Source organism: Theobroma cacao, chromosome 5 (genome assembly GCF_000208745.1).
Source record: "Theobroma cacao cultivar B97-61/B2 chromosome 5, Criollo_cocoa_genome_V2, whole genome shotgun sequence".
NCBI classification, from domain to species: domain Eukaryota; kingdom Viridiplantae; phylum Streptophyta; class Magnoliopsida; order Malvales; family Malvaceae; genus Theobroma; species Theobroma cacao.
In genome coordinates this window covers 1,839,406-1,852,747 of record NC_030854.1, presented here as the reverse complement: position 1 = coordinate 1,852,747, position 13,342 = coordinate 1,839,406, and the positions used below count along the sequence as shown (strand labels likewise).

The 13,342-nt window shown below is 34.9% G+C and overlaps 3 protein-coding genes across 3 annotated transcripts; all 3 read left to right on the top strand.

Annotated features, from left to right (window-relative positions):
- Positions 2,366–5,056, top strand: LOC18597766 (actin). The gene is made up of 5 exons (XM_007026973.2): positions 2,366–2,521; positions 3,132–3,202; positions 3,325–3,718; positions 3,976–4,589; positions 4,684–5,056. The coding sequence occupies exons 2-5, from the start codon at positions 3,143–3,145 to the stop codon at positions 4,747–4,749; spliced, it is 1,134 nt and encodes a 377-aa protein (XP_007027035.1). The 5' UTR covers positions 2,366–2,521; positions 3,132–3,142; the 3' UTR covers positions 4,750–5,056.
- Positions 5,628–8,809, top strand: LOC18597765 (dol-P-Glc:Glc(2)Man(9)GlcNAc(2)-PP-Dol alpha-1,2-glucosyltransferase). Its single transcript, XM_007026972.2, has 8 exons — positions 5,628–5,896; positions 6,017–6,105; positions 6,364–6,697; positions 7,013–7,283; positions 7,458–7,595; positions 7,685–7,889; positions 8,026–8,168; positions 8,249–8,809. Exons 1-8 carry the CDS (start codon positions 5,807–5,809, stop codon positions 8,506–8,508), a joined length of 1,530 nt encoding a protein of 509 aa, XP_007027034.2. The 5' UTR covers positions 5,628–5,806; the 3' UTR covers positions 8,509–8,809.
- LOC18597764 (pectin acetylesterase 5) lies at positions 9,114–13,058 on the top strand. Its single transcript, XM_007026968.2, has 12 exons — positions 9,114–9,382; positions 9,487–9,569; positions 9,668–9,797; positions 9,904–9,983; positions 10,089–10,178; positions 10,315–10,439; positions 11,117–11,177; positions 11,421–11,474; positions 11,628–11,705; positions 11,835–11,940; positions 12,100–12,236; positions 12,509–13,058. The coding sequence occupies exons 1-12, from the start codon at positions 9,187–9,189 to the stop codon at positions 12,623–12,625; spliced, it is 1,257 nt and encodes a 418-aa protein (XP_007027030.2). The 5' UTR covers positions 9,114–9,186; the 3' UTR covers positions 12,626–13,058.

The window sequence follows — 13,342 nt, the reverse complement described above, 5'->3', positions numbered from 1 at the left end:
GCTAAGCTATTCTCTGTCTATTCCCAAGGGAATAGCTTACCTCCGTTTGGTATGGCAATATCACAAAGAATAGCTATTACCTAGTAATAGCTATTTTCTCAAAAGGGGTAAAACTCAGGCATAATTAAACCCCGAGGTTTCCCATAGTTTTGGCTATTCTGTGATCATGAAAATAACTCTGAATTATGATAAGACTAAAATGCCCCTTATCATTTAAAAATATTACAACCCTAGACCTATATATATATATATATATATATATATATATATATATATATATTAGTTTCATTTTTCCTTATTTTGTCTCTCTCTTCTCATGTTTTTTCCTCTCTCATTCTCTCTCTAAGTGGCATCAACGCCGGAGATGATGTTAGCGGCGGCGGCGACGGCGGCGACTGCGACGGAAGCGGCTGTGACGGCGATTTTATGACCGAATATGGTCGGANACCGAATCTGGTGCTTTCCGACCAGATCCCACGGTTGGATCTGGCACTCCACGGCCAGATCCAGCCGCGGGGAAGCGCCGATCTGGCGCCGTAGTGGCCAGATCCGGCCACATGGTGCTTCAGATCGGCGTTTTGTTACACCGGTCGCCTTTCCGACGACCGGCCCATGAAAAAGAAAAAAAGAAAAAAAAAAAAAAAAAAAGGAATAAATTATTTGTAAAATTTAGAATATTAATATTTTATATATAATTTAAACATTATTAATATTAATATGATTAAAATATTAAATATTAATATTTTAAACTATTAATATTTTATTTATAATATTAATATATTAAATTTTTAATGAATATTAAAAAATAAAATTATTTAATTTAAACTATTTTAACTTAAAAATATTAATATTTAAATTATAAATAAAATATTATTAATTAAAATATTAGTAATTAAATTATATTAAAATATTGATATCTTAAATTATTAAATTATTAATTATTTAATTAATTATAATTATTAATATTTAAAAATAAATAAAAATAATTAAATATTAATAAATGGTATTTTTATCTTTTTATTTTCTATTCTTTTCCTATTCCAAAGCTATTGTTACCAGCCAAATACTGTAATAAGTCATAATAATTATTCTTATTTTATTCCATTCATCATACTAAACTACATAATACTTATTCTATTTTATTCTCACATCATTCTATTCTCACGTAATAACTATTCTATTCCATTCCTATCTATTCCGCGAACCAAACGTGCTATATAAGTATAAATCTGGCTAACATCTTTGAACAAAAAGAAAAGATCTTTTTATAGGAAAAAAGAAAAAAGATTTAAACTTAGTACATTGTGTAATTGAACTATGCAATTGATCACTTTATAAAATACGATGTACTATCACTGATTTTTTGTGTCTCAACCAATAATTGATATAAAAGAGGAATTTTGTAAAGGCTAAGTTCTAACTCAAAACTCTAAAATTGAAGCAAATAATTTTAAAGTGTCATGATGTAACAAATAATTGGAAAGAGATGAATCTTATTATTGCATACTAAAAAGAAAACCCAAGTCCTTTAGATAAATTAGTTTGAAGATGAACTTGAATTTAGGAACAAACTTAAACAAAAAACTTATAAGATATCCTAATTAAAAAAAAAAAAGATAACCCAAAAGTTTAATAAGAAAAAATTTATTTTTTAATTAGCACTTTCTGAATTTTGTTTATCATGTGAATAACTACAATAGGTTAAACTGATAATTTGATTTAGTAAAATTATCAAAATATTTTTAGTTCAAAATTAGTTCATTTGTTAATTTTAAAGGTATTTTCATAATTTTAATAAATAAAATTAACGATTTAACTCTTTGTAAGAGTAAACATTATTCATAAAATAATTAAAATATATATATAAATGCAATGCTAATTAAAATAAACTAAACCACAAAATATTAGGTAAAAAAAATAAAACCACAAAAAATGTAAATAAAAAATTACTCTAATTATTATTATAGACTTTTAATGTACTCCATCTGATTTGTTAGATGTAGCTCGATGGTACGGAGGCACCGGCACACACCAAACCTAAATCATTCCACGTGGTGAGTGGCCCCATCAGTGAATACCGATAAATAATAATGGCAAAACCGTCACCCCAACAATTCAAAATAAATAACCGACAGCTGGATCTTCCACAACCGCCAGATCAGACTAAGCCCCCTCATCTGGACCTTTAGATCCTATAAACCTATATATAACCAAGAAAAAGGAGAACAAAACAAATGGTCTGAAATTCGTGCGATACCGAATTTAGTGCCATTTAATTCGCATTTCATTTCGACTGTGGCAGAGTTTCATTTTGATTTTTTGAAAACTTTTAATAATTCTTTTTATTTATTTATTTATTTTTGTCGACAAAACAAACCCACTTTGTCCCTTTTTTTGCTTATTTCTTTCATGTTATTTTGAAACAACTTGAGGCTCTAAAGGCGGGTACAGCAGCTGAGAAGACAACCTCAAAGAACGCGAAATCTCGGAAACCTTTACGATAATCTTCGATCGTTTTTAGGTTCTTTTTTTTTTTTCGATCTTGGTTGTTTCTTTTCTTGTTTGCTTGATTAGTATTTATAGATTTGTTGTTCCCCACATTGGGTAATGTTCTCCTTTCGGAGCTTGTCACTTCGATCTCTGACAATGTTTTCTTGATCTGTCGTTTTCTTCTGTTAAATCATGTTTCTGTTCATGTTTTCTTAAACCGTGTTGGGAAAATTTGAATTTCGATTTCGGGTTCCTTTCAAACTGTGTGGATCTATTAGATTGTTAAGCAATGCGTTAATTCTTTTGGGCTTTTCGCTTTGTACATTATATTAAATTCAATATGTAATTGGTACTTGCTGACATTGATGTCTTTGTACATTAAACTGTTCTCTTTCCTTTTTGTTTGGTTCTTCTGCCTTTGGGGTCTCATCCATTTTTAGTTTCCAAATGGCAATGTTGGTTGGGTTGCAAGATGTGAGGGTATTAGTGATTGAGCTGTTAAGAAGTTTGTTTCGGACCAATGTACGGTACTGTTGGATATGATTTCTGTTTTAGAAGAATCGATATGAAGCTAGGATTGCTGTTATTCTGACCGGTAAACTATGCTGATGTTATGATATTGCTTCTCTTTCTGGCTGTAGAAGTCTAGAAGATGGCCGATGGTGAGGACATTCAGCCCCTTGTCTGCGATAATGGAACTGGAATGGTTAAGGTACTAGACCGGAATCCTTATCATTTAAATGCTGTTTCTATAAGCTAATGTACCTCCCTTTTTTGTTTATATAATATAATTTACACCTGTTTTTTAAATATGTTTTTAAAATTGTTGCTTAGGCTGGATTTGCTGGGGACGATGCTCCAAGGGCGGTGTTTCCTAGCATTGTTGGTCGCCCGCGTCATACCGGAGTGATGGTTGGCATGGGACAGAAAGATGCATATGTTGGGGATGAGGCTCAATCTAAGCGTGGTATTTTGACTTTGAAGTACCCAATTGAGCATGGCATTGTCAGCAATTGGGATGACATGGAGAAAATTTGGCATCATACCTTTTACAATGAACTTCGTGTTGCTCCAGAGGAGCACCCAGTTCTCCTCACTGAAGCCCCTCTCAACCCAAAGGCCAACCGTGAGAAGATGACTCAAATCATGTTTGAAACCTTCAATGCACCTGCTATGTATGTTGCCATTCAGGCTGTTCTTTCCCTTTATGCTAGTGGTCGAACAACTGGTAAGCATTCATTTTGTCTAAACTATGATATGTTTTAATTGGTTTCCCAATATTTTGTGTCAATGCCTTGTTTTGGGATCTCTCGGAGGGTAGATCACCTGACTTAGCCAACCAACAATGACTTCAGTGATGAAAGATCTTTGACATTCTCAGTTTCATTTTTCTTTGCGTGTTTTTTGTGACTATTTAGTTATGCTTTCAGTTCACTATGGTAATGCAGAGTTATGTGAGATCTTTGTGCTGTGTGTTTGTTGCAGGTATTGTGCTTGATTCTGGAGATGGTGTCAGCCACACAGTCCCTATTTACGAGGGATATGCTCTTCCACACGCAATCTTGCGTCTTGATCTTGCTGGTCGTGACCTCACTGATGCCCTGATGAAGATTTTAACTGAGCGTGGTTACTCATTCACCACCACAGCTGAACGGGAAATTGTGAGGGACATGAAAGAAAAGTTGGCTTACATTGCCCTTGACTATGAACAAGAACTAGAAACTGCCAAGACCAGTTCTTCTGTCGAGAAGAGCTATGAGTTGCCTGATGGTCAGGTGATCACCATCGGGGCTGAGCGATTCCGGTGCCCAGAAGTCCTTTTCCAGCCATCCATGATTGGGATGGAAGCTGCTGGTATCCATGAAACAACTTACAACTCCATAATGAAGTGTGATGTCGATATCAGAAAGGATTTGTATGGCAATATCGTGCTTAGTGGTGGTACCACCATGTTCCCCGGTATTGCTGATAGAATGAGCAAAGAGATCACAGCTTTGGCTCCTAGCAGCATGAAGATTAAGGTGGTTGCTCCTCCTGAGAGGAAGTATAGTGTGTGGATCGGAGGTTCCATATTGGCATCCCTCAGCACTTTCCAACAGGTAAGTTAATTATGCAATTACCATCAAATGTTTTTATCAAAGCGCTTTCTGAAAAGTTTCTAACATGGAACCCTACGTTTTCCCTCGAGTGCAGATGTGGATTGCCAAAGCTGAATATGATGAATCTGGGCCTTCAATTGTGCACAGGAAATGTTTTTGAGCACGGGCAAGGAAAAGAAAATTCATATTATCATTTTCTCTGCTCTGTTATAGGGAGTAAAAATGCTTCTTGCATTTTCATATTTTGGTTTCATCATCTGTTTTTCTTGTCCCATCACTTCCCTGTTTGAACAATAACCTTGAAAGGATGGATGATTGTTGGAATATTTTCAGTTATCATTTTCTCTTTTCCTAGTGAGGGACAATTGCCCAACAAACTTGTTGTTAGCATGTTAATTCATGTTAATCTGTTTTCTTTCTTTGAATCTCTATGTTATTGGTTAGCTACCACCAATTTTATGAATGAATTAATGATAAATTTTTCCATAGAATGAAACAATTCCAGCAAATTGTGAAAATATATCCAGCACATTTGGCTCTATTTGTGTTGTCATGCATGAGAGAAAGGAGTAACTTGTGAAATGCAACAAGAATTAAAAATCTTAACATCTCTGGAGTTGTGATTGTCCTTAACATCTTAGTAATCACATGTAAAGTGTTCAATTAGATGTAATAAGTCTACTAGGTTAAAATTTGTAGTAATTGGCTCTAAGCCAATTAGAATCTAACCATTTGGTTCAAATAGTTCGAAAGTTTAATTTTTTTAAAAGTTATGTTATCCATTAAAAGTTTTGAATCTATATCGGTTATTTGATTAATTTTTTTTCAAAATTATATTATTTATTAAAAGTTTCAAACCTGTATAAAAAATTTAGCTCAGATTATGTTTTTATTAAAAGTTTTGAATCGACATAATTGAGATATAAATCCTAAGAATAAGATTGGAAACTTAGAACCCTTTTTCTTCATAGGCATCATGCTAAAAGCAAAAACGACTCGTTTTGCCTTTTAAGAGAAACCCAATCTGTCAGCACGATTACACAACGAAACGCGTCCTTTGCTTTCCGTTTGTGAATAGAAGCGGCCCCGGCATCCACTCGAGCTGAATTAAGCATTGAAAAGTAGAATTTCTTTTTTGTACCCAAAGCTTAAGAAATGATAGATTTTTCTTGTTGAAATTGCGGGGATATCTGAACTCTGCTAAGAGAAGAGAAAAGATGGGTAGAATAGCAGTAGCGGCAATAGTCAGCGTTTGGGTAATTCCCATATCCATCCTGGTGAATCGCATTGTTCCTGATCCTTACATGGTAAGAGAAACAGTTCAAATTGGCTCTCCTCTTTGAATCTTCTTCCTTACTTTCCATTGATTTTGATCGTCACAAAAATAGTTCATTTTGAGTCGGACACGTATCTTTTTATGTGGGCAGGATGAGATTTTCCACATACCTCAGGCTCAACAATACTGCAATGGCAATTTCAGGAGCTGGGATCCCATGATCACTACCCCACCTGGCCTGTAATGCTCTTTCTCTTCTCTGTTTCCAATTCCATTCTATTCCTTTTCTTAGATAAAAGTTTGGGATTTACTTTACTGAATCTTAATGGTGCTCTATTCAATTAGATTAATTGACGTTGCATTAGGAATTTCTTTGCTCCTTCTGCAAAGATGGGTTTTTGAACCAATTGCTATCTTCCATGCTTTCCCTATTATTTTGACTCTATTGCTTGAATGTCGTAAACTTTTATTATAACTTTGTTAGAAATACTTTTACAGGTACTATCTTTCACTTGTTCATGTTGCTGCTTTGTTTCCGGGCAATTATTTTCTACAGTTGGCTTCATCATTCCCGGAAGTTTGCTCCACCGCTGCTCTTCGCTCTCTAAATGGAGTCTTGGCAGTACTATGCAGCATTCTAGTATATGAGATAATAACCCACTTGAGGCCAGCTCTTGATGATAGAAAAGCAACGCTTTTTGCAGCAGTTTTAGCCCTGTATCCACTCCACTGGTTCTTCACTTTTTTTTACTACACTGATGTTGCATCACTTACTGCTGTGCTCGCCATGTATCTTGCATGTCTGAAGAAGAAATATCTATTCAGTGCATTGGTAAATGAGTCAGCTTAAATTTTTCTTTTTATGCTGTCAATAAATGATAAAATTTCCTGGATATTATTTCACACACTACCTGGGAAGAAGATAACCTGCCTATGTTTTGGATTGCATATGGAAAACTGAGTGCTAAGCTATTCTTAAGGTTTTAAACTTAGTAATCTTGCTATGCATGGCCCCGAAGGTACAACTTTTTAAAAGGACAATCAAATCAAACAGTTTGGGGATAGCTTCACATTTTCCTGACTGTTGTTGTTATTTCCTTTGTTGTTTCATGTAGGTATTTACTCGTTTCCACCTGTGTTCTTGCAGCTTGGGGCCATGGCAGTTGTTATTCGACAGACAAATATTATATGGATGCTTTTTGTTACCTGCTCTGGGGTCATTGATATTACACTGGCGCATCAAAGAGATAGTGCAAAAGTATATAATTTAAAAGCAAATAAGGGTATTAGTCCGTCAACCCTCATTACCAGTGTCAATGTGAGTTCAAACTTGAGGAAAAGGAAGTCCAGGGGAAATTCAGAGGCTAATAAGCATTCCTTTTACAGGACAAACACCTCTTCAACATCCCAAACATCGGGTTCTTTTGACATCTTTGATCTTGCTTTTGTTAGTTAATTTGTAAAACCATGTCAGTTGAATTGTTATGGACTTACTTGTCAACTGCTTGTTCATAGGGTTTAAGAAATCACTCTTTGCCAGAGAAGATGTCATTTATGCTAATGTGACGTCCTTTTTTGGCATTATAATGCAGGTCTGCTTTATGAGATTCAGGCTATTGTTTTCACTGCATGGCGCATAAAGTGGGAGCTTTTGGTGTCCTTTAGCCCATTCTTTTTTGTATTGCTGGCATTTGTTGGTTTTCTCATTTGTAATGGGAGTGTTGTTTTAGGTATCATTCTGATTACCATGTTTTTGGTTCCTTTACCTCTATTTTTTTTTTTCTTTTCTTCTTTCTCACTCTGCCTTTTAATATTGCAGGTGCAAAAGAAGCTCACACAGTTTCTCCACATTTTGCACAAATAATGTATTTTAGCATTGTTTCTGCTCTTTTTGCGGCTCCTCTGCATTTCACAATAGGTCAAGCTCTAGATCTGTTTTGGTCATTCTGGAAGAACAGGCTGCTTGGTTTTTTCCTAGGATTCTTGGCTTTGATGGCTAGCCTCCTTTCTGTACATTTTTTCAGGTTAGTTCAAACAACAAATGATATACTGATGCCAGGTTATCTGACATTAATTTGGAACTGCTTTACTCTTCTTCTTCTTCTTACCTTTTAGATCAAACACTTATACTTTTACATCATGCGGTTAATGGATTTGCAGCATTGCTCACCCTTATCTACTTGCTGACAATCGGCATTATACCTTCTATCTTTGGAGGAAGATAATCAATTTTCATTGGTCAATGAAGTATCTTCTGGTGCCAGTTTATGTTTATTCATGGTTCTCAATATTCCATCTATTGGGTTAGTACATAGCACTACATATCTATTGTACATAGTGTATCCCAACTTTTCTGAGGTTGCTATATACCTTTCCTTGGCAGATAAAACTCAAAGGAGAATCTGGGTATTGGTGTATTTCTTGGCTACTTCTGCTGTTCTTGTTCCTGCTCCACTAATTGAGTTCAGATACTATACGATACCATTCTATTTTTATATGCTTCATACTGGTATTAATGACTGCCAAAGCTTGCTTCTGATGGGGATTCTATATACAGTGCTTAATGTCTTCACAATGAGAATGTTCTTGTTTCGGCCATTCCATTGGGACCATGAGCCTGGGGTCCAGAGGTTCATATGGTAGATAGCAAATACTAAAAGCCTAATGAGAAAAGTGCTGGCAGTTGGTTATCATCACGTAACTCACTGGTTTTGCTAATCTTATATCAGCACCTCACCCTGTCAATTTCCACCCTTGGGATTCTTTACTGGTTCATGGAAAACTAACCCTTCTTTTATGTTGTAATTCCATTCATGTCAAGCAAATGAAATTTGTTCTTGTTTGATATGCAGTTTGTAACCAAATGATGTTGGTGGTGAGCATACTTTAAGATTCTTGCTGTTACTCATTTGGCGTATTTGTACCCCTTTCCATTTTTTCTTTTCATTGATAATTGCCATGGCTGATGAAAAATGTTACATAAAATCAATATTTATCAGCTTTGAGCTGTCCAAGATCAAGACTGACATAATATCTTCCAGCTTTGTTGTCCATGGGAAACTCAAGCAACATGTGCAGGAAGCAGTAATTTCAGATGTTCAATGGAGATAGAATGTTTGCAATATCCACAAGTATAATCATGTTGAATGTGATATCTAAAAGAAAGCGGGGAACTAAAAATTCAAAAATAAAATAAAACGACGCCGTTTTAGGCCATGTTCTCTTTTATTCTATTGAATGAGCTTGGTAGTCCGTTGAGTTCGTTAGGACTTTCGACCAACGGAAAATCACCTGACGCAAAAAAGAAGAGGCTCTTTTACAATGGCAAATCCAAGGATTCGCACTTTGACTTGGTGGAGAAAGTGGGCGAAGAGGGATTGGGCCATCGCAGCCGTCGGATTCACCATCATCCTCTTCGCTTTCACTCTCCTCTTCGATTCTCGAAACCCCGATCTCAACTCCACCGACGATCTCGTTCCCTTGACTTTGCTCCACAGAGCCAAAGCTACAGGCGCCTGTACCCAACCCCACCCTTATTTCTCCACCAAAAATTCAACCTTTTTCTCTTTTCTTGTAAAATTGATTATTAGTATAAACTTTTCAATTTAATTCATTTTTCAGTTTGCTTAGATGGAAGTTTACCTGCATACCATTTCCAGAAGGGCTTTGGATCTGGCTCTAACAGTTGGGTTCTCCACATTGAGGTAAATCAATTACTTTTACTTTTACTTTTAATTTTTTTGGTTCTTGATTTTTCACCAGAATTTGACTTTGTTTTCAAGTTTTATTTTCTGGGGTTTAGGGTGGAGGTTGGTGTAATTCGATAGAATCATGTAATTATCGAAAAAGAACAGCTTTAGGTTCCTCAAATTACATGGACCAACTAGTTCAATTTTCTGGCATTTTAAGCCGTCATCCTTCTCAAAATCCTGGTATATTCTTTGCATCATTGATTTTCTTTTTTTTTTTAATTTGATAAATTATGTTGTTGAAAGAATATGCTTTCAAAAAAAAAAGTGATTTTTTCTTTTTTTACAGATTTTTATAATTGGAATAAGGTTAAGATACGTTATTGTGATGGTGCATCTTTGGCTGGCCACCCTGAAAGTGAGTTCAAGGTAAAACTTTTTAGTTATTTATTTAAGATTGGAGTAATTCTTTGCATAAAATGAAAATTTGGACTACATTTCTAATTTTTCGGGGTGTTTTATTGTCTTTCGTAGAATGGAACAAAGCTTTTCTTCAGAGGCCAACTCATTTGGGAAGCATTTACGGATGAACTCTTATCACTTGGATTGTCTAATGCTAAACAGGTAGCAACATTGATGCTTTGGTTGAGTTTTCTTATTTGAAGGTGAAAAAGTGTTACTAAGTACATTTGTCTTCATTTTTCATGATTGTTGTCATGCAATCTTTAGTAGCAAGGTGATGGATTCGATGACTTTGCAGGCACTTCTTTCAGGGTGCTCTGCCGGTGGGTTGGCAACTCTTATACATTGTGACGACTTTCGAGATCATCTGCCAAACGATGCAACTGTCAAGTGTCTTGCTGATGCTGGTTTTTTCCTTGATGAGTATGTTTTTTTTTTCGGTACATATCAATGCTTTTTAAGCTATACTTGAACTGATCATACGGTTCTATATACATGAGCAGATGTAAAAATACACACACACACATTTATATATGTTTTTTGTATTTTTACTAGTATTTGTTGTCATGTGCGTCACGCATGCATACTTTTTTTTTATTTATTTTCGAATATAGTAATTATATATAACTTCAAATGTTTCTAAAGTATAAAAAATTGAAATTTTGTTATATTAATTTATAAATTATTCAGTACTATTAGAACTAAAAAAATTTTTTTTTTAATGAAAGACATTAATGAATTAGAGTTCTTATTTATAAATTGGATATTTATTATATTTATTATAAAAAATATTTAAAATGACAATTTAAAAATAAAAAAAAACAAATATATCCATTTTTGTCAATCAAAAGTTCCACCAACATCCATGCTTTTATATATATTTATAGATTATAAGTATATATGTATTATGCAATCATTCATGCAAAATCATAAGTCATTTTGATGTTGCAACAAAAATATAGTGGGTGCTGAGATACTTACTTATCCAGATTTAGCAAATACTGCTTCATTTACCCATATACATTAAGTTAACAATCCTGCTTAAATTTAGTCTTGACTGCATATGTTGAAACTTAGTCTTTCTGTTTCCTCTATTGCAGGCCAGATATTCTTGGAAAACGCACCATGAGGGCTTTCTATCATGATGTTGTCCAACTACAGGTTCTGCCAATCTCAATATATTATGCCTATATAATATCTTGCCATGGATTATTCATCCTTAGAAAATGATAAGTTAGTTGGTTATGGTCATTTTGACGACTGGCATTAAAATTTTAAGGTGATCAATAGGGTGCATCCCCCTGGGTCCTAATCAGTGGTTCCTGTTTTTGGTTTTTTCTTTTTCCTTCTATTATTCCACCCTTCCTAAAGTTGTTGATATCTTTTGTTTACATGTCATGTCAGGGTACAGCAAAAAGTTTGCACAAGAATTGTGTCGGAAGAATGGAACCATCTAAGGCAGGTTTTTACTTTTCTTTTTTTCTTTTCTTTTCATAATGGTAATCATGTCACTGTTTTATTTGATCATTGATCTCACTTGCTGTTCACGTTCAACAAGTTTTGAATTGCAAATATTTACCTGCCATGGTCTGTTGCTGATTGCCATTGCAGTGTTTCTTTCCTCAAGAAATTGTCAAAAATGTTAGGACCCCACTGTTCATTGTCAACCCAGCTTATGATTTTTGGCAGGTACCTTGTTATCAAACTGGAAACTATTTTCTATTTTTTTTCTTTTTGAAAGGCGAAACTATTTGCTAATTAGGTAATGCTATTTTCCTTTTCATTTATATCTTCTAACGCTGACCAGATAATCTTTAGATACAACATATCTTAGTCCCTGATTCATCAGATCCTCATGGCTACTGGAGCAGATGCAGATTGAACATTCAGAATTGTAATTCTAGCCAGATTGAAACACTACAAGGTTAGTTGGATATGTAATATGCACCCAATACACTTTGCCTGACAATCTAAGGAGACTTTAGAACATTGAAATTGGAGATATGCATTGCAATTAATATTTCCAAGCAACAAAGCAGCTCTTATGTTGTGGCCTGATCTTCTTATCGCTTCTGACATATAGGTTTCCGTAATTCTCTGCTTAAGGCACTAAGTGAGCTCCAGCAAAACGAGGAAGTGGGTATGTTTATAAATTCTTGCTTTATTCATTGCCAGACATTGATGGCTGAGACATGGCATTCGCCCAGAATCAACAATAAGGTAAGGAATGTTTTTATCATCTATTATGGAGATAAAATGATAGTTTTCAGGATCTATCATGATTCTCAAAATAAAAAATTTTAATTGCAATTAAGGTACAATTAAAAACAATTGATTTAGGGCTTATCATCTGATTCTATGAATGTCAACATCCGTGGCTTCTATCTGGTCTGGCTGGTGATTGTGCTAATGGTTCTTTGGTCAATACTTGCTCTGCACTTGGAATTCTAATAATTATTAACCATTTTGTATGAGTAACGTTTTTGGAACAGACCATTGCAGAGTCTGTGGGTGATTGGTACTTCAACCGTAAAGTATTGAAGCAGATTGATTGCCCATATCCATGCAATCCCACTTGCTATAACATGGACTTCACACGAGGTTTATGAAGCACATCTCTATTACTGATTTTCTCAAGATCTCCAATTTAAAAAATAATCCTGGTGAAGATTTTTCCACTCTGCATTCAAAGAAGGATCTTGGATATTGAAAGACAGTATGTAGAATCAGATCACTTTTCATAGTTGATGTCAGATCATCACTTGATTTGCTGCTGTAAAAGTGGAGTTTATATTTGACCAGAGGAAGTGAACTTTCATCGGAGTTGTTTCATATACTGAGAATTTAGACACCCTGCAAAGTTCAGAACACTGTCCTCTGTCCTCATCTGGAGATAAATTCAATGCACTCTTTGTATATCATCCTCCAATTGTTTACTTAGCTTCAATTTAGGTCTTGATTTTTATCCAATTGCATTTCATCTTCACACCTTTTATCAATATTTGGTAATTAAGTTGAGAGGTATGACTACCACCTGGCTAATGATGCCTCCAACATGCATACTTATTTCTATGAACCTTGATTAGTGGGTTAAACATAGCATCTGGCTTGCCAATTGCTTCCCATTCCTCCCTTCCTCTTGGGTCACGGAACGTGAGATTGACTCCTGTTTATAGATAAATTGAAAATGGAAACATAAAGTTTGACTTTCCTTTGTTGGCTTATGGATTGGTCCATCCACTTTACCTGAAGCAAGAAAGGACCTTTGGAATTTGGAAGAACTGGTATTTGGTTTCTCTCTCTCTCCAACCCAAAACCTAAAATCT